General features: G+C 36.8%; 1 protein-coding gene across 1 annotated transcript in view; it reads left to right on the plus strand.

The window, feature by feature from the left end:
• LOC122788364 overlaps window positions 1–17,884 on the plus strand; it is a 213,927-nt gene extending 196,043 nt beyond the window's left edge. The window contains exon 6 of the mRNA XM_044055441.1: window positions 17,080–17,884. Coding sequence (XP_043911376.1) covers window positions 17,080–17,118 — 39 coding nt within the window. The 3' untranslated portion in view covers window positions 17,119–17,884. The remainder of the gene's footprint in view (window positions 1–17,079) is intronic.
• The last annotated feature ends 5,240 nt before the right edge of the window (window positions 17,885–23,124 follow it).

The following is a 23,124-nucleotide window of genomic DNA, read 5'->3' on the forward strand; positions in this document are numbered from 1 at the left end:
TTAGCCGAGGTGCTACAGAGAGAGAGAAGTGAATAAACTTTTTCCTGTTTGACGACTGGTGGCCTTCCTTTTGTGGTGTTGCCTGAGGGGAAAGTTAGGACATATAATAAAACTATCCAAGCAAACAGCATTATTTAGACCCAGGATGCCTTTATCTCCTTGCCAGCCCTAGCTCTTATCAGAGCAAGTCTGGGGTGGAGGGCAGGAGGGGTAGACAGACATGGCAGTCGAGGAGAGGCAATGGATCCACTAATGGTCAGCTGCAAGACAAAAAAACAACATGAGTTGTGTATTCACCTACTCAAAGAGTAATAAACAAACAGGCCTTTATTGTTTTAATCAGTTTTGTTGTTTCTTTCATAATGTACGGTATCGGAAAATCTTATACAGCAGTTAGCAGTTCAGTAACACATAAAATGCACAAGATTGAAAGAAAAAAATAATACAGTAGTTATTTACTTCAATAACAAACTTTTTCTCTTCAAAGAATGAAACACAGTAGCTCACAAGTAGAGGAAGGCAATACAGTGAACATCAGCGGTAAAAATAATCTGAATGGGTGATAGAGTCACAGAGAGGTGAAGGTGACCAAAACATGTAGGCACCAAGACACAGAACATAAATGTGCACAGACTCACAGGAGAATCGTGGAAGACTAGCTGAGCAGTAAAATGCACTCCTTGACTTTTGGTGAACTATGTATCAACTCACCAAAAAAAGAAGAAATGTTATAGGCTATGATTGAGTGCACACACCCCAAAAAAATCACTAAGAGAAGCATCATGGTACTCCAGCACATGTCATAGTCCTTCTATGATGTTGCAGGAAGGTCAGTCCTTAAGTAACACAGATACAAAACACTTGCTACCAGTAATATCTGAAATCAAATGTAGTCCTGGAGGCAAGATAAAGGCAAACAGGTACTGCATATAAAAGTCAAGATTGCACAGAACTGTAGTCCCAATGCCATCAATGACTTCTGAAATCAAATGTTGTCCAGGCATTGCAGTTATATAAAGGCAAACACAGGTTCCATATACAAATCTCCAGTACAAAATGTAGTTCACATACCTCCAGTGATGGAGCAGATAACTGTGTCCCCATGAAACATAGCACAGCAGTCCTCCACATGCCATCACTCTGGTTTAGGTAGCTGCAATGTACTTACAAAGTTCAAGAATGGCAGTGACAACACAGGTAACATCAGTAGTTCATAGCGGTGTTGTTCTAATTTTGCATTGGAAATGAATGGGCACTCAGCATTACTACATAACCAAGTGTACAGTCAGCCCATGCATGCACACAGCAGGGTGTGTAGCATTTCTAAGATCCCACGCTCATGTCACACAGGTCCACAAGCAAGCATGTTCAGCATCAACAATGGCACAAGTGATATTGAACTGGGTGGGACACAACAAAAATGAGATGTACATTGTAAGCTATGCAGTGCATTGGCCACAATGGGCATGTCCATGCAGCAGAACAATAAAGGAACAGCAGCAGGTGTAAAACATCTGCCTGTGTCACAGTCATAGGTGGTTTATGTTGGCATGGACAAACACCTGTGTGCCGTACTTTGACCTTTCCACCAATACCTGACGTAAGCAACATGCCACATTGCCTGCCTACAGCACTTATGAAATGGAAAAGACCACAAAGGGTAGACTCCTGGAGGGCATCTATGTGGTTTTTGTTCATGGTAAAGGACCTCCAGCAGCTCTTGTAAGCTCACAGTCCATACTCTGTAATGCCAGTCTCCCATGCTCTTCTGATAAGGTGGCATGGCAGCACCCACAAGTTCTGGCACAGACCAGAAGGACAGTGGAAAGAAAAAATCAGACCATGCTGATATGCAATATAGGTACCAGTCTGTCTTGTCCTAGCCCAGATATAATTATCATCAAAACAGGAGAAGACGATGATAGCCTCCCTTGGGCTCTGCTCCTCCAGCAGTTTTAAGGTATCTGGTATTTCCCTTGTGGCAAGATATATTAGAGTAAGGTCCTCTCTCATATCCAATTGTAATTTAGGATGTCCAGCATCCATTAACTGCAATCCCAACTTCTGAATCCTACACCAAAGTATCTGCCACAGGTGGAGCAAACTACCACGTGCCCTGGAACCTGGAAAGGTGGTTCTTACCATGTTGACAGCATCCCTTTTGAAATGTGGGAGTATATACTGGAGCAAAGAGTAATGCTGTACTCCTTAGCCAAGGTAATCAACTGTTCAAATACCAAGTCATATCCATACTGGCTTTTCAGTTTCATCAAGTAATATAGTGAATGGCCATACATGCTGTTGTCCACAGTGACCAGACGGCCACTTATTGTATACAGCTGGAAGCAAACGGATGCCCTCCAGAGAAAGAGTCTGTCCATCATCCACACTAGACTACATTCAAGGTACTCTAGATGACTCTGTTGTCATCAGGCATATGCGTCATCTGGCACCATCAAACTCATCTTTACAGATGATGAACACTTCACTATGTATGAAAACATCCTCCAGTGACCACCCCCTTCCTCTTACATGTCTCAGTGAGCTGTTCTAGGGCCTCTTCCATGGCAGGTGCTGAAGTACCTCCCCACTGTCTATCACACAATAACATTCCACTGTCACTGCCAGTATATCTCTGAATGTAGAATATTGTGATTTTATAGCCCCCCCCCAACTTTTCAGATGTTGCCTTATCTGGGACTGTTCATTGAGGATGGACATTTGACTGCTCAAGCTGTTTGTCCTCTGCAGTCATTAGAGTAATAGCTGTCTCTTTGCACTTGCATGTATGTTTTTCAACACATCTCCAATAAAATGTGTCATTCCTTATGTGCTGTTTGAGATACCTGTAGCATTTAGTGATGAAAATGAACTTATATCTCTGTGATGGCATATCTCTGTGATGGCACAGTACCATACACATGACCTTTAGTTCCCACTTCTTTTTCCTGAAATTCCACTCCTGATGATGACATGGTGGTAATTTACTTGGGTAATTGAGCCTCATTATCTCTATTTCGCCTAAGTATAGCCAGGGATAGGTGCATGTTGTTTAGATTATCCACAGCTGTTAGCTTTTGTGGGGAGACACCATGCTTTCTGTATTCTGAGCAGTTGAGCAGCTGCTTTGATACTTGCTGCACTTTCAGCATGTTTGATTTTTATCCATTTTTAATCATCAGTTGCAGTCTTTAGTGAATGGCATATCAGTGACTCATAATGGAATCCTCATCCCTGAAGACAGGTTTAATTCACAATGAATGAGTTCTGTTACATGAAGTACTGTAGAGTAATATAATATCCATGTCTGATCCCATGCCGATAAGGAGTTAGCACAGCTGAAGCAAAGGTAGGACAAAGGGGATAGCTGGAGGTACAGTCTGCAACTTTGCCAAAAGAAGTACAAGTATTGTTAGTATGCATTTAAGAAGCTATGATAACACATTCACAACCAATTAAATGCTTATAATGGCAGTCAGTATTCAAAAAGCATTGAGCTATTATGTACAGACATTATCTCTTTGGTGTGTACTCACATTACTTTTGCAAAAGTAACAGTACTTTCATTTGTAGAGGTAGTGTATGAATGCAAGTGTGAAAGTGACTACATAGTGTGCAGTTTGTGAATAGAGCAAATAGGAGTGGAGAGCTATGAGGCCATTTAAAAAAAATTTATTGGTTGGTCATGAATTTTGTTAGTAGAATTTCTATTTTTTTGTCCTCACCTTTGCTTGGGATGCATCACAAGTGACATAACTACAGCTCTAGACTGAAGTTGTTACTGATATTCATAAAATGGAGCAGATAGAGGCATACATAGTTTTCAAAAAAAAAATTGGAAAATGAAGACATAGCTGTTTCAGCTTGAAGTAGTTGGTGATATGGTTCAGTGGTAGGATTGTGGTTTAGACTTTCCACAGAAAAGACATATACCTTTAGTAAACTATGGCTAACAAGAAGTATAATGAGAAGACATATAGTTGGGGCAACAAAGTTTAGAAAGGGGAATGTAGATCACCCACAGAAAAAGTAAATTTGTATAATGTAGAATATAAAGAACTATGGCCTAACATGACTCATAAAATTATGGCATCTTGAGATAAGCTTTTGACTTCAAGTACTGTTATGATGAAGGATCTTCCACTTGGATGCAACAGAATATGCATCTGCATAATAGAGGACATAAATATTCTGAGTATGACTAACTTTTTTAACTGTTCATCTTATTATATTAATTTTCGTCTGTCCTGGTCAGTGGTGCTGACAGAAATGCTTTCCTTTTCATGGCCTCGTGCCATAGGCCTTAGCCTGCTGTTTGCCACCCATTCCTGTTATTCTGCACAATCAGGCACCCTTGCCTGATAGAAGCTGACCCCCACTACATGCACATAAAGATAAACAGACAGGCACCTATACATACTTTTAAGAAAGGTAGCATGCTGCCTGTCAATGGTTACTTTATGCATGGTCCAAAGATTTGGCTATGGTAGCCGATAGTCTATTAGCATTTAGAGTTTGTATGATCCAGAGATTTGTCCAGAAACCTGAAGAAACATATGTGGTACTGGAGATCATCAACTCTTATCTGCCTAGTCTAGTGCTGAACAGACAGATTTCTCACCTGCTTTTATTTTCTTTAAAATAAGATGTTGATACAAGTATTAATATACTGTTTATTTACTCTTCAAAAGAAAGAAAGTAGACTGAGATACTGGCCACTTCTACTGTTGCAGAGTCCAGCCTATTCTGCCCTTTGGAAGTAGAGTTACTATGAAATGATCATTACCAACTTAGGCTGGCCCACCAGAGTCCACTTCTAAACTCATGATCAGAGATGGCATTTACTTGCTAGTGTGTGAGCAACAGTTGACTGTTGGCTAAAGTAATGTTTTAAGGTGGGTTTTGTAGTTGTACCTTCATTTTATTTTTTAGCATGCACTATTAGAGGGTAACATCTACAAGAAGAGCACTGTTGGAGCATTTTTTATAGGGATATAAAAACATCATAATAAGTGTTAAAGTGAAGAAGTGAATGTAAAAAATATTCTTTGTGAAAGCAATTTAATGGGCATGGGTGTAACTTGTGACTTTTGTATTTTTAAAGGAAGCTGCATTGCAGTTGCAGTGCAGTGCTATTTACCTCCCAAACATCTCTCAAAGTCACTAAATGTCAGTAGTTCTTAAGAAGTTCTAAGAATGAAGATCAAATCTCCTGCTCAATTTTTTGTTGCACCTTCCTGATTGTCAAAGAGAATGTCAAGTGCCATTGATGTAATGAAATGTGAATCCCATGCAATACAACTAAAGTTCCATTTGGTTATTTCTATAGTTGGAAATATTGTGCATCATTTTTGCTCAGTAAGCATGAAGTGATTCTTGGAATTATTTATTGCATGTAGTTTTACTGTCTGTGTTGTTCTGTGACAAGTACATGTATTGTGGTGATGAAATGTCAGCTGTTCATTTAAGTTCCTAGTTAGCTGGAGGAAAAAGCTCTCTTGGAGTCGTTAATATTTGTATTTTAGAGATGAACAGTAAAATCTGTCTAAAGTGCCACAACTGCACATCTTTTAATCTTCTTCTTTTTCTTCTTTCGGCTTTTCCCGGTTAGGGGTCGCCACAGTGGATCACCTATCCACTCAGATTGGCAGTGGAGTTTTACGGTGTCGAGTTGCCAGCCTGACTGTGGTACAGTAATTTGTTCATTTCATTAAATCTGGTAGACTTCGATATTGAAATGCACCGATTTAAAGATAATGTGTACACAGTTGTACCCGAATGCATCTAATTTAATTTTTGTTCCTTGAGTACATTTCTTTGTTTAATTCATTTTGGTGCTGTTATAAGAAACCACAGCACTGGTGCCTATTAAGAAAAAAATATAGTTAAACCATCTGCACCACAGACAATCTGCTTTGCCTTTGTTCAGCATTTGGAGGAAGTAGCACTTGCTTGCTGATATGATGTCATAACAATGGGACCGGAAAAGCTGAGAAGAGATTTCCGATAAATATAAAGTCTGCACTGTAAATGCTTATCACTGTTTTGCAACTGCAACCCTCAACTACTTGCCAGAAAGGTAGGGAGGCAAATTAGTAAATATGAGACAAAATCAAAGATGTTTGGCAGCACACAGAACAGTAGAAAAGTATGCATGCTACAAAAAGTAAGCGCTTGTAGCACATAGCTGAACAGTATGTTTCCCTGCTCTGTTCCCTCCCATAGATAATTGCTTACCTCCTCAACATGGTAATTCTTAAACTACCCATATTTTCTTTTCTTCCTTCATATTTTCCCATAATATAATAACTTGCACAGATAGAGGCAGTAAACACAAATTGTAATCAGACTTCACGTTATCTAGGTGACAATTGTAATGATGTAAAATCAGATTTACTATGACAGAAACCCCTGACTCTGCAGTTTGTAATACAGAAATTAAAAAAAATGATTAAATGTTGAAGAATTGGAGGGTTGAAAATTGCACACCTATGACAGCTAGTGGTTTCCATGTAAGTTTAACATAATGGCTGAATGTGCATAATCTTTAATAGGGGTTTACCCTTTATTTTTAAACTATCTGAATTACTGAAGTGAACAAATTACTGTACAGCATTAGGTCATATGTAGCTGAGGGACTTTGGAAGGCTAGAGACAGGTTTTGCAGTTTACTATTAAGACACTAAAGCAGAAAAAACATGCACAGTTTGAGACTTAAAAAAATGGCCATTTGAATTTTTTTAGCTCCATGGATTTAATGCTTTAAGTGGACACTTTTTTTTTTACTGGTTGTCCTTGTGTGTTAATGTCCCCTTTAGGTTTTAGAATCATACATGACCAATGAGGGATTATTACTGTGTGTGAAATACAATTTCCTAATGTTTTCCTAATAAGTGTGCCACTAACTTATTCAGTGCTCATACCTCTCAACCTCTTGGCACAAGAAATCTGGACAAAGCCTGACATAATGGTGGACAAGGGCCCAAAAATAGGGACACACTTTAAATATTACTATTATAAACTTTGAAAGTTGCTAGAATGACAAGATTTATGTTGGCATGCATTTTCTGAAGAAAATGAAGTTTGAAACTCAAATGCATGTTATTGTTTAGGGTCCTTAATCCTCAGATAATCCCACTGATTTCCCAGAAGACCACAAATTTTATGAGGAGCAGACCAAAAATATGAGGCAAAAATCTGGACATTCTGCAAAAAATCTGAACAGCTGAGTGGTATGTCAGTGCTTATGTGAAAGACGTAGGGTAAAGAATAGTAATACCACTGAAACGTTCTAAATTATGTTCTTCATTTAATGGCAGAAATATGGCCTGAACTAAACAGAAATAGCTATTCATCACAAACAAAACTGTAACTCAACACATCCTTCTTTATCATGGCTAGTGAAAGCACTCTTTGCAAAGACTCAGCAAGTACAGAAAAACAATGTACATGTTTACCAATGGATTGGAATCACAGTCTGATAGGTGCTTTGTCAGATGGAACTTGGGTGACAAAGAGTTTTGACAATCAATAAAGACTGCATGATCCATTCTGCCTGCATATATTCCTGCCTCTTGGATACTTTACTGATATGGTAGATTAACAGGAACATAATGATTGCTTGTGTAATAACTTTTCAGCATCTGGAGTTTCATGCAGGGAATGATCAATACTACAGACTGTTGGTTGTGTAACTCTGAAAATATCATTCTCTCAAAGCAGCAGACTTACACACGAAGCTCTTCACAGGGTTAAGCAGATAAAGGTTATATGATCACTTCAGCCTTCACATTTCCCTACCTATTGCAAAAGCTGAAAACTCTGTTAATTGTTAGCTGCTTTTCCCAGACTTATCATGCGAAACTGCCTTAATTTTGTCTAATGAATTCCTAATCTCATTCAGCAATCTTATCACATTATCATTTCATTAGGTATACAATGAAAATAGTCTTAGAAGGCAAAGGGATAGTCAGAGTGGGGTGGTGAGCCAAAGATGATCTGACTGGTTTCACATGAAAACTGGGAGATGAGGATGGCAAGGTCAGACAAGATGTCCCAATATTGTTTCTGAAACTTTGAAAAAATGTAAATATTCAAAATAATTTCCCAGAGACCAAAGACACATTTTAGCAGTTTTATTGCCAACAGGTAATAATAGCTTTATGAGAATCACAAAAAAGCAAATTTGAATCGTAACAAGCTATGGCTTTGTGTAAACAAAAATAATACAATGTTTATTAGTTTAAGGCAGGTTCCTGTCTAGAGTATTATACAATATACTTTTAACAGTTTTTATCTAATTTCCCCAGTATAACCCATGAACTCACTTTCTCCCTCTGCAAGGTTTAGACTTCCATTTATTTCAGATCCAAAAAAATATTTTCCTCAGTCTTACAGTAACTGTCTTTTAAAGTCTTATGACCAGTAAAATTTTTTTCCCCGGTTAGCTTACAGATACATTTTGATGGACTGACTGTTACATCATTCAGTGAACTCTCTTTCTCCATCTGTCTGAAGGTTCAAAACCCACCACTGTTCGGGAAACTTTTTGTGTACTTTTTAATTGAAGCTAGACAATCACATGGCTTACACTACCTGCACATTCAGATAAATATGTTAAATAAACAGAAAAAAAGCAAAGCTTCCCCCTCATGTAGTTATGCACCTGCACTGTTAACAATGTCACTATCCTAACAATGCCTAACTCATAATGTAGCTTAATGTGATGCTTATAACAAAAGCCGTATTTAGAAATGTTACTTCTAATAAAAAGTCTTATTCAGATGGCAGCCCAACAGTATTACTTCTGTCAAAGCCCAATTCATCTTACAATGCCTCATTTATCTTGCAGCCTAACAATACTATCATACTTTCCTATTTTAATTTCATATAATTGAAGCAGCAGCTTAGAGTTTCACCAGTACAAGTCCATTCTAACAGTTCTGCCCAATAAATTTTCTCCAAGAGTCCCCCCATTTAATGAATTGAACATTAATATGAATTCTCATTCACTTATTAATGAAGATATAGGAGATCTGATTCAGAGAGCTATATTAATTAACCAAAGGAATCCTGCCATTACCATGAACAGACTGGACTACATTTTTTCATCTGAACATTCTCAACCTCAGATTAACATTGAGAAAGTAACTCAGAGGTGTAAGCAGGAAGTGTTAGGAAAAATTGAAAATTAAATCAGAAGTGCACATACTGACTTAAATGTCACCATTCATTCAGTATATCTCAGCATGCTATGAGCTCATTGAAAAATTGCATTTTATTTACTATCTGAATCCCATTATGCAAATGAGTTCATGGAATTCATACTGACACTATACCTTACATCCCAACATGTGATTGGGCTCATAGAAAAAATGCCGATAATGCCTGAAGAATGAAGAATATATTTCATGATACTCATTAGTTCATCATTACCTAACCTCTGTTACCCTTGAGATTAAGACCCTACGTATAAGGCATAGCAAGATCAAAACTATGAATACTACAGCTAGGAGCATAAAGAACTTCAAAAGTCTCCATTCCCAACTTGAAAACAAATTGGTCAATCATGCCCATTGTGAACTTTTAGGTTTTTTGGCATGCAAAAAATCTGCAATTTTGTAAAGTATACTCATCCCTAATCTCATTTTCATTATCTGAGATGAATTTACAGCATTTGTATCAGGCATATCCACATGTTCTCCCTTTTGCAGCCAGGGTGAAATTAAGTGCCATCCTGTTCCTGAACTATTGTCCTTATTACTGTCAATTCTATTATAATCTTATACATACTGAGAAAGTAGCATTACTAAGAATCTCAAATAACTTTGATAATTTCCTCAATTTGCATATTGCTTTCAGTGCACCATACTATGAAAAAATACCTACTCCTGATATGACATTATATACCAAATCCATCTAAGTTAACCCCTTTAAAAGCAGCCTGTTCTAGATCATGATAGTATATCCAACTGCCATCCATCTTGCCCACTGAATTTTTATCAGATAGCTCAACAGCAATTGATCTTCTCTTTCAATAATTTTTTTACCTTCCCAGGAGGAAAAGTGTAACTATGTCTTATAGCAGGGACTGCATATCCCAGATAGCAGGATTCATACCATCACCCAGGTAACCATGTATATGCACTTTTCCCCACAGGTATAGTAATATACACCAATATGGTGGTAGTCCTTTTTTAACATGAAGAACACATGCTAAATAATAAAGATCTACCAGAAAATCTGTTTTTTTTTCCTTTTCATTAAGGTTAAAATTGTTAGACCATATGCCCAGTGTTCCCTGTGCTCCATTTGCTCTTAATGTGTATTTTCAAGTACTCATTCCTCAACTTTGTTGATTATTTTCTTTTTCTCACTGAAGACAAATACATCCCTTATTGACTTGTACTAACTTCAGAAATACACATGAATTTTATGTTTTTATAATAGCCATTTGTATTAACCCAATATACAGTTCCAGTTTCCTGCCACTCCCATTACTAGAAAACCTTTTTAGCTAATAATCAGATGTAAACATACTCAGTAATTTGATATATTAAAATATTGAGCGTAAACATGCTGAAAAGCTAGACATTTACTAAAGTATGTATACGAAATGGCCCTCTTCTGAATCCTAAAAGTACTCATAGTCTTTGCTTGTTCATATAAAAAACAGAATAATAACAACAACAAAAGTATAAGCAGTACAACCAGTAATAAATTATCAGTCCTTAAGAAAGTCCATATTGAATTCCTTGTGTGATGATGTGAGGTATTGCCAGCTACGCCAGGAGAAATAGGGCAGCGGGTATATAACATATGCCAGCATAGCTAGCTGGAGGTTTGTAAAGAAATATATGTCATTTGTATATCAAACTGATTTGTACAGGTGCTTGTGTTGAAATGTGTTTATAAAGCTGTTTGTGTTAAACAGTGTACCAACAGTGGGTCCTGCTGGATAGAAAAAAAAGGAATATGCCTGTATGTCAAACTATATTATAACTGTTGAAATGAATATTGTAACAGAGGATACTGGAAGGGAAGAGGTTAAGCTCAGCCCTAGCTAACTTTTAGAAAAATATCCTGAAATTAAATTACTTAATTTAGGCTATAAAGGTTGTATCTTACAGTTCTGAGTGCAGCCAGAGACAAAAAGTCTGTATTAGGAAGCCTTCTGTATTGTCTTAGAAGTGAACTAATTGCTACCCTGGAAGGTGGTTTTATGGCTTCCAGATGCTATAATACATCTTAGCAAAGCTCTGTGTGTATGGTAACATATATGTGCAAGATTCTGGTTCAATTAGTAGTAAAGGGGGTAGTGTGGGAGCCAAAGTCAGATGACCAGATGTATGTGATATTATTCTGTAATCCAGGACTAAAATTATGTTTTAATGCCAGATGAAACAGAAGTCTCAGAGCAGTCTGTTTTTGAAATCTGACAAAGAAGGAAGACTACTCACCCACTTCATCTTGCCTTGCTCTATTAAATGAACAAGGGAACAGTAATTCTTTAGATCAGCCAAGAAAATATAGTGAGATTAGTTAAGTACTGTTTTTCTGAATCTGTGTGAATTTGTGTTATTTTTAAAATCTCCTGTGATTGAAACTCTGGTGTTTATTATAAATAGATATTTAATATTTTCATTTTCTTTTATTATTTATTATTAAATATATTTAAACTTTTCATTATGGCTGGTCCTTTAGAGAATATTTTTACCTTTGAGAGTACTTATATTTATTTGTTGACACTGTGGCTGCTCCTGAAAGCCTTGCTGCATTGGTCAACCACTAACATTTGTATTAGTATTAATTTCTGTCAGTATAACTTGTAAGAGCCATAGAGTAGCTAGCTTTGGAGTATCTGGTGGCAGTAACTACCTTATAGTCTGGGCAGAGGGGCATAGCTAGTAAATGTGCCAGCTTTTCCCAGGTGTGTGTGTGTGTGTGTGTGTGTGTGTGTGTGTGTGTGTGTGTGTGTGTGTGTGCATGTGTGAGTGTGACAGAGTGTGCGTGAAAATCAAATCTGAAAGAGTGTGTGTCAGCTACTTGGAGCAGAGACACAGAGCACTTGTTTCACAGAGAGAGTGGTGGAGGACCTGGCTTGGACACTCGGCTGAGGACTCAGCCTTATAGCTGTATCAGTATGGAGTCTTATTGGTGGCCTGGAAAGAGAGAGATGGAAACCCGCCCCCAGATTGAATGTGTTCCCTATGTGCTCTTAAGAGAAAGCATTGCTAATGCAGAGAAGTACATCCGGAAATACTGTGTGTATCTATTTTTGTTCCAAGTGAATGTTCCTCACCAGTCTTAGTCTGTATGATACTAAGTATAGTGACAGGACTTTGAGTCAGTCCATGTAAGACTTGTTGTTTAGGCCTTGTATCCTTTTAGTAAGGTACCTCTGTGGGCATTCCAGCTGTTGCATGTGTCTTCACAGATACATGCCAAAAAGGCATTCTATTCAATGATTGACCTAATGAGGGCTGAGTAATGTGTGACAGTGACATCCCTAGATTTGGACATAATCCCTTTGTATATAAGCTGCGTAATATAGGACAACAATAGACACACGGTCAAAATTTAGGTCAATGTCCATATAGATTCCCAAATCCCAAACAAATATGTGAGTTCTCAGGGATTTATTGTTAATATGGTAGTTCCCTGGGATAGAAGACTTCCCAAAGGATACAGTATTTTTTTTTTTTTTTGCATTTAATTTGAGTCTGTGATTTTGGCACCAGTTATTTATTTGGGGCAAACCTTCCTGCAGGATGGCTGAATCATTTGAGGATTCAATGACTGCTCCTAGATTGCAATTATCTGCATATCTAGTCATCCAGATCTCTTTGATATTGTTTTTTACTTCAGAAAAGTAGATGCCTAACAGAAGAGGTCCTAGCACAGAGCCCTGGGGGGACTCCACTGATAACTGGTCTCTTTGTGAAGGTAACAGCCCCTGTTTTGATTTCCTGCATCCTATTTGTGAGCCAGTTTGCAATCTGGTGGGTGACATAGGGGTTTATGCCTAGATTATTTAGCTTTTTTACTCTGCATAATGGGGAACTGTGTCAAAAGCTTGGGCCAGGTTGAGGTATGTACCATTTTGCCTCCATCCATTGCGTTGATGACCTTTTTAAAAAATCCACCATGACTTGCCCTTGACAAATTCAAACTGAGACAGCTCCAGTGTTTGGAGGTTCCCCTGGAGATTATGAGGTTGGTCAAACTTATGGGTCTGTATTTGCCTGGATATGTGAAAGGTCCACCTTATGCAGAGGAATGACTGTAGCTGTTCTCCATTCACTTGGTACAAAACCTGTATGAAGACTGAGATTGAAAAGTATTATTAGGGGGTGTGGTTAAATCATGCTTCATGTTATTTAAGATGCATGCAAAGATATTGTCAGGACCTATCGATGCAGTATTTTTACCTTTTGGTAGCACTTTCAGGACTTTGTCTTATGTGATAGCTGGAGGCAAGCCAGTTTCAGGTATATCTTGAGGGACAGACAGAGGGGAGAGAGGAGTGAAGTCAGAGCTGGATTTATCTGTCAGTAGGTTCTCTGTGTCTTTAGCCTCAGTATAGGTAACATTGTTCACAATCAGCTCAGTACATCGCTGCTTTGTGATTGTCTTTAGCTTAAATAGCTAATTTAGCCTTAGACTTGGCTTTGGTGGACTAAGCTCCTGGGTTGTTTGTTTATTTCAGTGACAAGGGCTCTAACATTCTGGGAATTACTCTTCTTACTTTTGGTCAAAATGTTTTCCCTTTTATTATAAAGCTTGTTAATATTATGGTTCTACCATGTGGGTTTGTTTTTGAGATTTGCCCTGTACTTGTTCCTACATGGTACAGCTGCATCTGTGCAGCTGTTTATGTGCTAGTATAGTGTCGTAGTATATATTTCTGGATATTCAGTGGCATTACCTGGGTTTGGTAGGAATTTGAAGCTTGCCAGTGTATCACTTAGGAGTAGGTAGTTTGTCTTAAAGACATTTCTAAAGGTACATTGGGTGGAAGGGATCTCTACTTTTAATATTATTTCAAGAGAGACTACTTTATGGGCAGACCAAACAAGTGATGAATATATGCAAGGGACGGTGCAAGATGCTCCCATATTAGTAAGGACAAGATCCAAGATGTTATTCCCCTTAGTGGGTGCTCTGACTAATTGTTCCAGGGCATTTGTATTGACAAAGTCCAGGACTCTCTGTGCTTGTGCACTATTGGTGGTGGTGTAGGTTTCCCAGTCTGCAGTTAGATAGTTTAGATCATCTAGAAAAATGGTATCGGAATTAACACTGAGTGATTCTAGTTCCCGTAGATAGGTGTTGTGACTTTCTTGTATCATAGAGGGAGCTCTACAGCTAGCTAATATATGGTAAAGGAACTTTCTGGTGGTTATTTGGACATGAATAAGCTCTAGTGCGTCATGCTGCTATACCAGGCTTGATACAAGTCTCTTCTGGATGTAGATGGAGAAACCTCCACATTTTTCCCCTCCTGTGCAGTAGCTGGTCTAAACATATGGAAGGCTTTAAAGGCCTGCACAGCCACAGTGCTCTCCACCATTTTAAAATATATCTCAGTCACTACACAGATGTCAACATCTTCCAGTGTGAGAAGGGCTTGTAGGGAGTAGAGCTTCTTGTTTATCCTCCTAGCATTTTCCATTGCTTGTTTCTTTATGTTGGTATATATATCAGGTTGGCATTGCCTAAAAAGGCACCATGGGGGTGGCCATTCTCTTTGCCAATAATTGAAACCCAAGGGGGGACAGATGCAGGCCATCTATGGTAAAACAGCATGGTCTGTCGATCATATCCTCCCAGGCTGGCAAATATTGGACCCCCTTTGAATGACATCAAAAACTAGGCCAATTATTGAAGTCAGTTATTTTTTGATCATATCATCACATCATCCTTGGAGAAGCTAGAATACTGCTCAGTGCTAGGCTTATACCTCCCTTGAAAATGTAGTCTGAGAGCTCCATCATGTATCTCTTCATATAGTCCAGGGAGGTTCACCTCAACTCATTGACATCAGCATGAACTATAACAGATTTACTTGTTGTTCAAGAACTTGAGTGCATGTGTGATCTACCGGATCTTGACACCAGACAAGCAACTAAGCATCACTCTTTCCTTGCTCATCCTGGTAAGAAGTGCATCTTTATGTCTTACAATGGAGTCATCTATAGCAAGAATGCTTGGTTGAGCTAATGCCTGCCTTATGGGCTCAGCATCTGTGACTTTGGGACTCTTTGCTTTATGTGAAGAGGTAGGCTAAAGTTACTGAGTGTGCTTTGTGCTTGTGTTGTGTTTTGGAGGTCTTTGAGGTTTAGGCAAGTTAATTTTTAGAACCTCAACATATGATGGATTATGTGTATTGTGTTGGCTTTGATGAGGTGTGATGTACTGCTTAAGTTTTTGTTGTCTGAGTTTACTCTGTGGGAGATTTTTGCCTCTGAGGATATTATATATGCACATCTCTCACAAACAGTTGATGTTTAAGTAATAGATGATCCTCAGACAGCATTAGACAATTCTTACACTGTCTCAACATACTGATCACAAGCAGGCTGGCTACATAAGTTGTGGGAAGTGCTGGTGCATGATATTGACAGGAGTAACTCTGAGGGCAGGGGTAACTATAACTGCTTGAAGTTTGGTTTTAGGATAATGTTTGGGTGGAACTGATTATTAAAGTTCCCTACAAAATAACTAGACTGAAACCTTTTTCTGCCACTAGCAAGAACCAATAAACTAATTATAATAAAACAATCATTACTTTAATACTAAAATCAGTGCAAGCAGTATCAGTACACTCAATAGTACTCAATTTTTTTCAGCTGTCTTTTAGCTTGGTGAGTAGTTTAAGGGGAGAGAATTTGCAAAATGATGCTTATGTGCTTATTGTCAAAAGTCAATAAATGGAGAGAGGGAGGCAATTATTTTGTCAGTATCATAAGGGGCAGGCAATAGCTGATACACTGAGTTTAAGAACACAAGTATGACAGGGTGTAGGGGGGGCAATTAGACCCTTAGTTCTGATCTGACTGGCCTGGAACTTCTTTAATACAAAGACTAGTCCTGAACTAGCTTGACATGCACTCAGTACATACGAATGATACTAGGATTTAATACCAACAGCTAGACCAGGAAAACAGCAAGATACAGTGGAACTATGTATTGGAATTACTAATATAGGTTTAAGGACCTTGGCTAAATCACATATAGACTGTTATAATGAATTTAAAATCAGATGAAGAAATGAAAAATATTTCTTTCTTTCTCTGTGTAATGGAACTATTTCAGTGCAACAGTAACTTAAAAGATCACAGCAACAGTAGCTTTGGAATTCTTAGACCCTTGGTTGTGATCTAACTGGTCTGGAAATGCCTTAATGCAAAGACTAGTCCTAAACTAGCCTTACATACATTCAGTACATTAGAATGAAACTAGAGTTTAATACCAACAGACAATTTAAACAATAAAATACAGTCCAACTATGTACTGGAATTACGAATATAGGCTTAAAGATCTTAGCTAAAGCAGATACAAACTGTTAAAATGAATTTAAAATCAGATCAGGAAATGAAAACACTTTTCTTTCTTTCTTTCTTTCTTTCTTGCTTTCTGTACATAATTTTTTTTCTTTTGACCTAAAGTACAGTTGGACCAACTTATCCACAGTGACATAGGAACCTTCTCAACCAGCCTGTCTTGGACCTATTTTACTAAGATTTTTCACCATGATCAACTCCCCTTTTTGGAATTTAGATTCCAAACTGAAATCTGCAGGGACAGGTTTATCTGTTTTTTGAATCAGCAAAATGTTGTAGTTATTTAATTTGTTCCTACAGATTTGCTTGCCATTAACCCTTCGTAATTACTACCTGCATATGCTGAGGAAGTACAGGTTCAAAATGAAAGCACAGAGGCAGTCATTAATTCAAAAAGAGAAATGCCAGTAGCAGTAGATGGGGCAGCTCATATTCCCATCAAAACAGAAGGTAAATGTGTAGTCCACTATTTTTCTCTTTCTAAAGTAAAATGAGGATTTTTTTTTTCTTTCAGGATGCAATTCATTTGTTCCACAATGCCTACTGTCTGTGAGAGATATGACATATGGAACAACTACTGTATCCCCAACAGTGAGTACAAGACCTGGAAAACCTAACCCACAAAATGAGGTCAACTGTCTGACTCAAGTCAAAGAAGACCATCCTAAGTGAGAATACAATGAACTCCACAATGCTTTTGTAGTAGCTTTAGCAGAGTGGCTCTTCAAATTTATTTATTTTTATTTTAACATTTGTTTACCGGGAAAATCCGACTTGGAACAAAACTGATTTTCAGCTGAGGCCCGGAGAGAAATGCTCCAGATGCATGTTTTTGTAATGAATAACTTCTGCCCACTTTGAAAACTTCTGTCCACTTTGAAAATATATATCCACCACTACTAATGCATAACTAAAGCTCCATTTGCTGTTGGCAGAGGCTCAATCTAGTCAGTCTGTATGGCTTGCCATGGACCATCTGCAGCCGGAAGTCTGCACAGTTGTGGCTTTTGACTGGTAGCATTGTTTGCAGGTAAATCAAACATTCCTCCACTACTTTAGAATACCTTTCTAACTGTGGATTCCAAAATTTCAGCCTTGCTACTTCCAGCAATTTTGAAAGACCAACATACCATAATACCTGATAGTTTAACCTCAGTAACTGCGACAACAATTTATTTGTTTACAATACAAAATATTTTTGGCACAGTATTCTTTAATACAGTGCTGCAAAACATGTGAATCTCCATTAGTAGCCTGATTTACAGACAGATCTAATAAAGGTGATTGCACAATTGACATATCAGCATTCACATCTGTTTCTAGCATATCATACTATACAGATGTACCATGAACAGCTGTCTGCTTGGCTGCTTCATGTACTCTTGTATTGCCTTTAAAATTAATTTTGTCCATTTGACTGACATGCTTTTGTTTTACATATTCAGAGTGTATAAGGTGCTGTTCCCTACTTGTACTATCTGTTGCAAAACTGATGCATGCCTTAACATTTTACCAGCACCATCTACAAATCCTCTTTATTCCATATATTCAAGCACTACTGAGACTGCAAATAAACACATTAGTTTTCAAGCCTCCTCCAAGGAAAACAGCACTGATAAAGACAACAGTTGTACCAAGCAAATACAGCAACACAAACTACTTATTACGCTATTTCTGGTTTGCTGAAATAACACCAATAGAAATCATTTAGATATGAGCATTTTGGGGTAGCATCCTACCTCGAAATGTATTTACTCAAGAATTCTGGTCAAAGTCCTATCAAAGAAAATGGGGGGATAAAATCAGAAACAATTTTTAAATATTATTCTAATTAAATAACAAGAAAATACACCAAATACCACGAGGTGGACCCCAAAATGAAGTTTTTAGCGTAAAAACTATGCTAAAAACTTCATTTTGGAGCAACTTTGTGCTATTTGCTGTATTTTCTTGTTATTTAGTTTTTTTATTTCACCATTGCTTGGCTGCACTGTTTTTTTGGTGTTATTCTAATTAAGTTAAAAGTTAATATAACAAGTTTTGCAGCAACATCCATTTTTTGAACAATGAAAAGAATAAAACTTTAACGACTGGTATTAATGACTGTAAACATGATGGATTTACCTGTAAATCAAAAATGTTATGAGGGACAGAACAAACATATCAAGTGAAATTAGGGACATTCTGCAAAAACAGGGTCAGTTGAGAGGTATGTATAGCACTCAAATGGGAATGTCTGGTCATAATAATCTATTTCCAGGATTTTAATACTTTTTTGGATGTGTGGGATTTTAAGTGATACAGTTCTAATGTTCTGAATGTTATCATGACTTTCTATGAACAAGTGTCAGTAGAAGAATTTAAGAATTTCGAGTTTTAATGACTGAACTAATTAAAACTATATATCTTTAAATTCTTAAGCTGAGGTTTCTTCATTTTCAGATAGTTTAGTATGGTTTGACATTACCATGACATCCACAGTACTAGCAAGCAAAAGAATTAAATAAATTGCAGCCATAATCAGCTTTCCATCTTCAAAATGCGGAACACTACATTATTGTATGGAACAAATGGGTAAAACATTGCACATTTACTAACAGCTAGGAAGGAAGGAAGCTCACGCCATGATTAAATTGTATATTTTAAGTTTTTTGATACCCCCAATGTCACTTTGCTTGCCTCAACAGTCACTTGGTTACAATGTGAAATTTTCCTTTTACACTATTTATAAGACAGAAAGGTTATACAGGAAATGTAATATATTGTGTTTTATCACACACCCAGTATTCACCCCCAGCACATGCATACAAATAATCAAATTATTCCCATATTCTTTCTGAGTATCTCTAGTTACAGATTCTGAATGACAGCAGTGTGGTTCTGTCAGTGCGACAAAAAACTGTTGACTTGCGAGTGGATAGTATAAATAGTGTCTAGCTGACTTTAAACCTCAGGAATTTGAAGAAGTTGTAATTGAAATTACTTCTGGAGGTTTGCCTGATGAAAAACTGGTTGGTTTATTGAATGAAGGTAATCATGAAGAAGAGTCTGAGGTTCAGTGATCAGATGTGATGGAAAAGGTTTTTGGAACGGACAATGAATTGGGCAGAAAGGAAATGAGTCATAAGTTGGATAGACATAAGGTTACAGGTGGGACACAATCTGGAAAACCATATGCTGATGCATTTGGAAGAACAAAAGGTACTGTAAACTTTATTTAAAAGAAAAACAGAGGTTTGTTGTTTGGATAAGAAAGACAAATAATAGATATTTTGTGTGGGATAATTTAGTGTTAACTTTTGGTTTAGAAATAAAAGACATTAGATCCTTGATTCATTTGGGGAAAGAGACATTTTCTGACTTAACATTGGAGACTAAAGACTTAATGTAAAGATTTTTGTTTTAACTGTGAAAAAAGGACTGTTACCCATGGAACAGTTGTGTATATGGTACAGTTGAAACCTGTTTTTCTTTGTGGAGATTTTAATCATCTAATAAATGAGTGTACAAAAATAAGATGTAATCAATGTAGGGGAAAAAGGTCATATGATGAATAAATGAAAAAGGGAATCTAGAATATGTAAAGTGGGGGCCATTTCTGGTTTGATTGTAAAAAAATAAGCAATATAATGTTGAGCAGGATGGTGAAGAAAGTATTATAATGTCTGAAAGTTAATGAGGAATTAGGGGAAATATATTTCAGGAGAATGAATATAACTGTTCTGAGAGTGTTGAAAATGAAGAAATTGAAAGTAGTAAGTCGGATGTTTATGAAGCGAGTGTAAAGGATGTTAGGAAAAGAACTCTGATAGGTGCTAGGGTAAGGGTGAGAAAAATAATATTTAAAAGCACATCATCAAAGATTAAAAACAAAGGTAAGGAGTAATTTAAGATGTGGTTCAGTTCATGAAAATAGTAAGGTTCTGAGGATCAGGAAATAGTTTTAGTTGTACATAAAATAAAACATATATATATATTCAATTGGAGGAAGAATAAAAAATAAGAAAATGAAAATTTAAAGTACTTCCCTTAAACTTAAAAATAGGGAAAGTAATAATTTTGAGAGTTTTCAGGAAATGTGAATATTATTATTAATATTGTAAGAAGGATAATGATACTGGAATGGTGTGTGAGATGCAATATAAATAGTATTATTATAAAGGATGTTAGATTCCTGACAAGTGAAGAAAGACTGCAAACAGAAGAATTGTGGGGTGGAAAATTATATGGAATTTAGGAAATTAATCTTATTTTGGAGTGACTCTATTGTGTAAAAAACAGTAAAAATATTAGATGTTAACACTGGTTTAGGATGGTAAAGTTAACTGTTCTGGATGTAAGATGGAGAGAATATGTTTATAGAATTATGGCATTATATGCATGTACAAATGGCAAGGAAAGAGAGAATCTGTTTAATCAAATATTAGATTATGTGGTGGCTAATGTGAAAATTGTTATTGCAGGGGACTTTAATTGTGATTTAAGGGGAAAATTGTTAAAAGAATGGGAAAGTTGTTTAAAAATACAAGAGGTGATAAAATGTGGTAAGTTAGCTGTGTGGAATAAAAGTCAATGGACATATGGAAGAAGGGCAATTCAATCTGAAATTGATTATTTTGTACTTTCAGATGGTTTAGGTATAGCAGATGCAGTAGAGACAGGCTTTTCAGATCATTCAGCAATATGGATGGAGATGATGGAAGAAAGGGACTACATTAAAATAGGAAAGGGATTAAAAAGAATAAATGAGGAATTATAGGATGAATTCAGAGAGTGTGAAGCATTGCAGTTATGGAGAAATCATATAACCATGAAGTACATTTATAAAAATTGGTCTGAATTGTGGATTGAATTTTAAAAGACGTATAAAAAATGTTTTTTAATGCCAGGATGCTGTGAGAAAGGAAGAGAAAGTGAAATATGGAAAGATGTATTGGAGAATTTAAAGATGAACACAAGAGAGTATTATGATGTGGAAAATGAAGTATATAAAATAAATTGAGAAAAATTAAGACATTATGGTTTAAGCAGATATATTATTTACAAGGGAGAAGGGAGGGAGATGTTTGCATATTTAAATAAAATAGTGAATGGGGACATTAGTATAATAAGGGATGTGAAAAATGTAAAAAGAGAGGTAAAAAGAACACAAGACCTAATTATGAATATTACAGTATAGCATGTAGAAAGTGTATAAGATTAAAAAGAAAGAAAATAAGAGAGGATTGAAAGTCAAAATTTTCAAGAATGTGTTAAGGAAGAATTTGAGAAAGAAATTATTATTAGTGAATTGGATAAAGTACTTAGAAAACTAAATGTTGATTCAGTATCAGGTCCAGATGGTTTAAGGTATGATATGAACAAGAAATTAGAGGGGACTGACAAAGAGTGTTTTGTAAACATTTGAAAGAATGGTTGAAAGAACAATTTCTTTATGAAAAGTTATGTAGTGGGATATGGAAAACAGGTTAAAAGAATAAAAAATGAAGACTTATCACATTAAATAATACAGATTATAAAATGTTTCAGAATAATACAGACAAGAATCAAAGGAAGGATGAAGGACATTATGGAAGAAAGTGTATATGGTATAAAAGGGAAGCGATGGCAGGAATTGTTATTGGTTTGAGAAATTGTGGATGATATTGTAAGAAAAAGGAAATATCTGAAACTTATGGTAGGTGATATTAATTAGTAAGGCATTTGATACAGTAGGACATGGTGGTTTGTGCGATCCTGTGGAAAAGTATGGAATAGGTAATAGAATTAGGAGAGTGGGTATGTCAGCATATCAAAATAATAGAGTGAGAGTGTTGGTAAATGGGTATTTCAGCATATTAAAATAAAAGAGCAAGAGTATTTGTGAATGGGTAACGAAATATGCATGAATTCTGTTATAAGACAGGGATTTTCCATGAGTAGGATATTGTTTGCATTAGTAATGAATGTGGTAATGAGTGAAGTAGATTATAAAATAAAAGATGCTAGATAAGTGATGCAAAAGGAAGTGGTGATTCCAGTGGTTTTGACATATGCAGATGATATAGTTGTGGTTGCTAAGAATAAAATATGAATGAGGGAAGTGCTGGTTTGTCTGAATGGATGTTAAAAGTAAATAGGAAAAAACATGAATAAAGATAAATGTAAGGGTTTGGATGATGTTACAATTGAATGAGTATATTTTTTAATGAATGAATTATATTTGTTAGGTTCATAGGTGTGTACTGGGCTAAGTACCACAAGGGTCTTTGTAAGCCTAGCCATGTATCCCACATCTCTGGCAAGTTCTGGTACCCTTGATAAGTTTAAGCAGGGGTGTGGGAGATGAAACATTTACAAGCATGGGCCAGGGAAGTGAACCAATTACAGGCTGCCTGTGTCAGTTAGAGAGAGAGGTGCCAAACCAGGGATAAATTTCCTGTTCCCCATCCACTTGCCCAAGTTACACTTGAATTGGGTTAGGGAGGCACTCTGCTTCACATAGATGGGGAGCATGTTCCAGAGGAGAGGTAGTCTCTGGGATACACACCATTCTCTTCAACGGGTCCTATTTATATCA

Source organism: Protopterus annectens, chromosome 13.part0, assembly GCF_019279795.1.
Source record: "Protopterus annectens isolate FY-2018-M chromosome 13.part0, PAN1.0, whole genome shotgun sequence".
NCBI classification, from domain to species: domain Eukaryota; kingdom Metazoa; phylum Chordata; order Ceratodontiformes; family Protopteridae; genus Protopterus; species Protopterus annectens.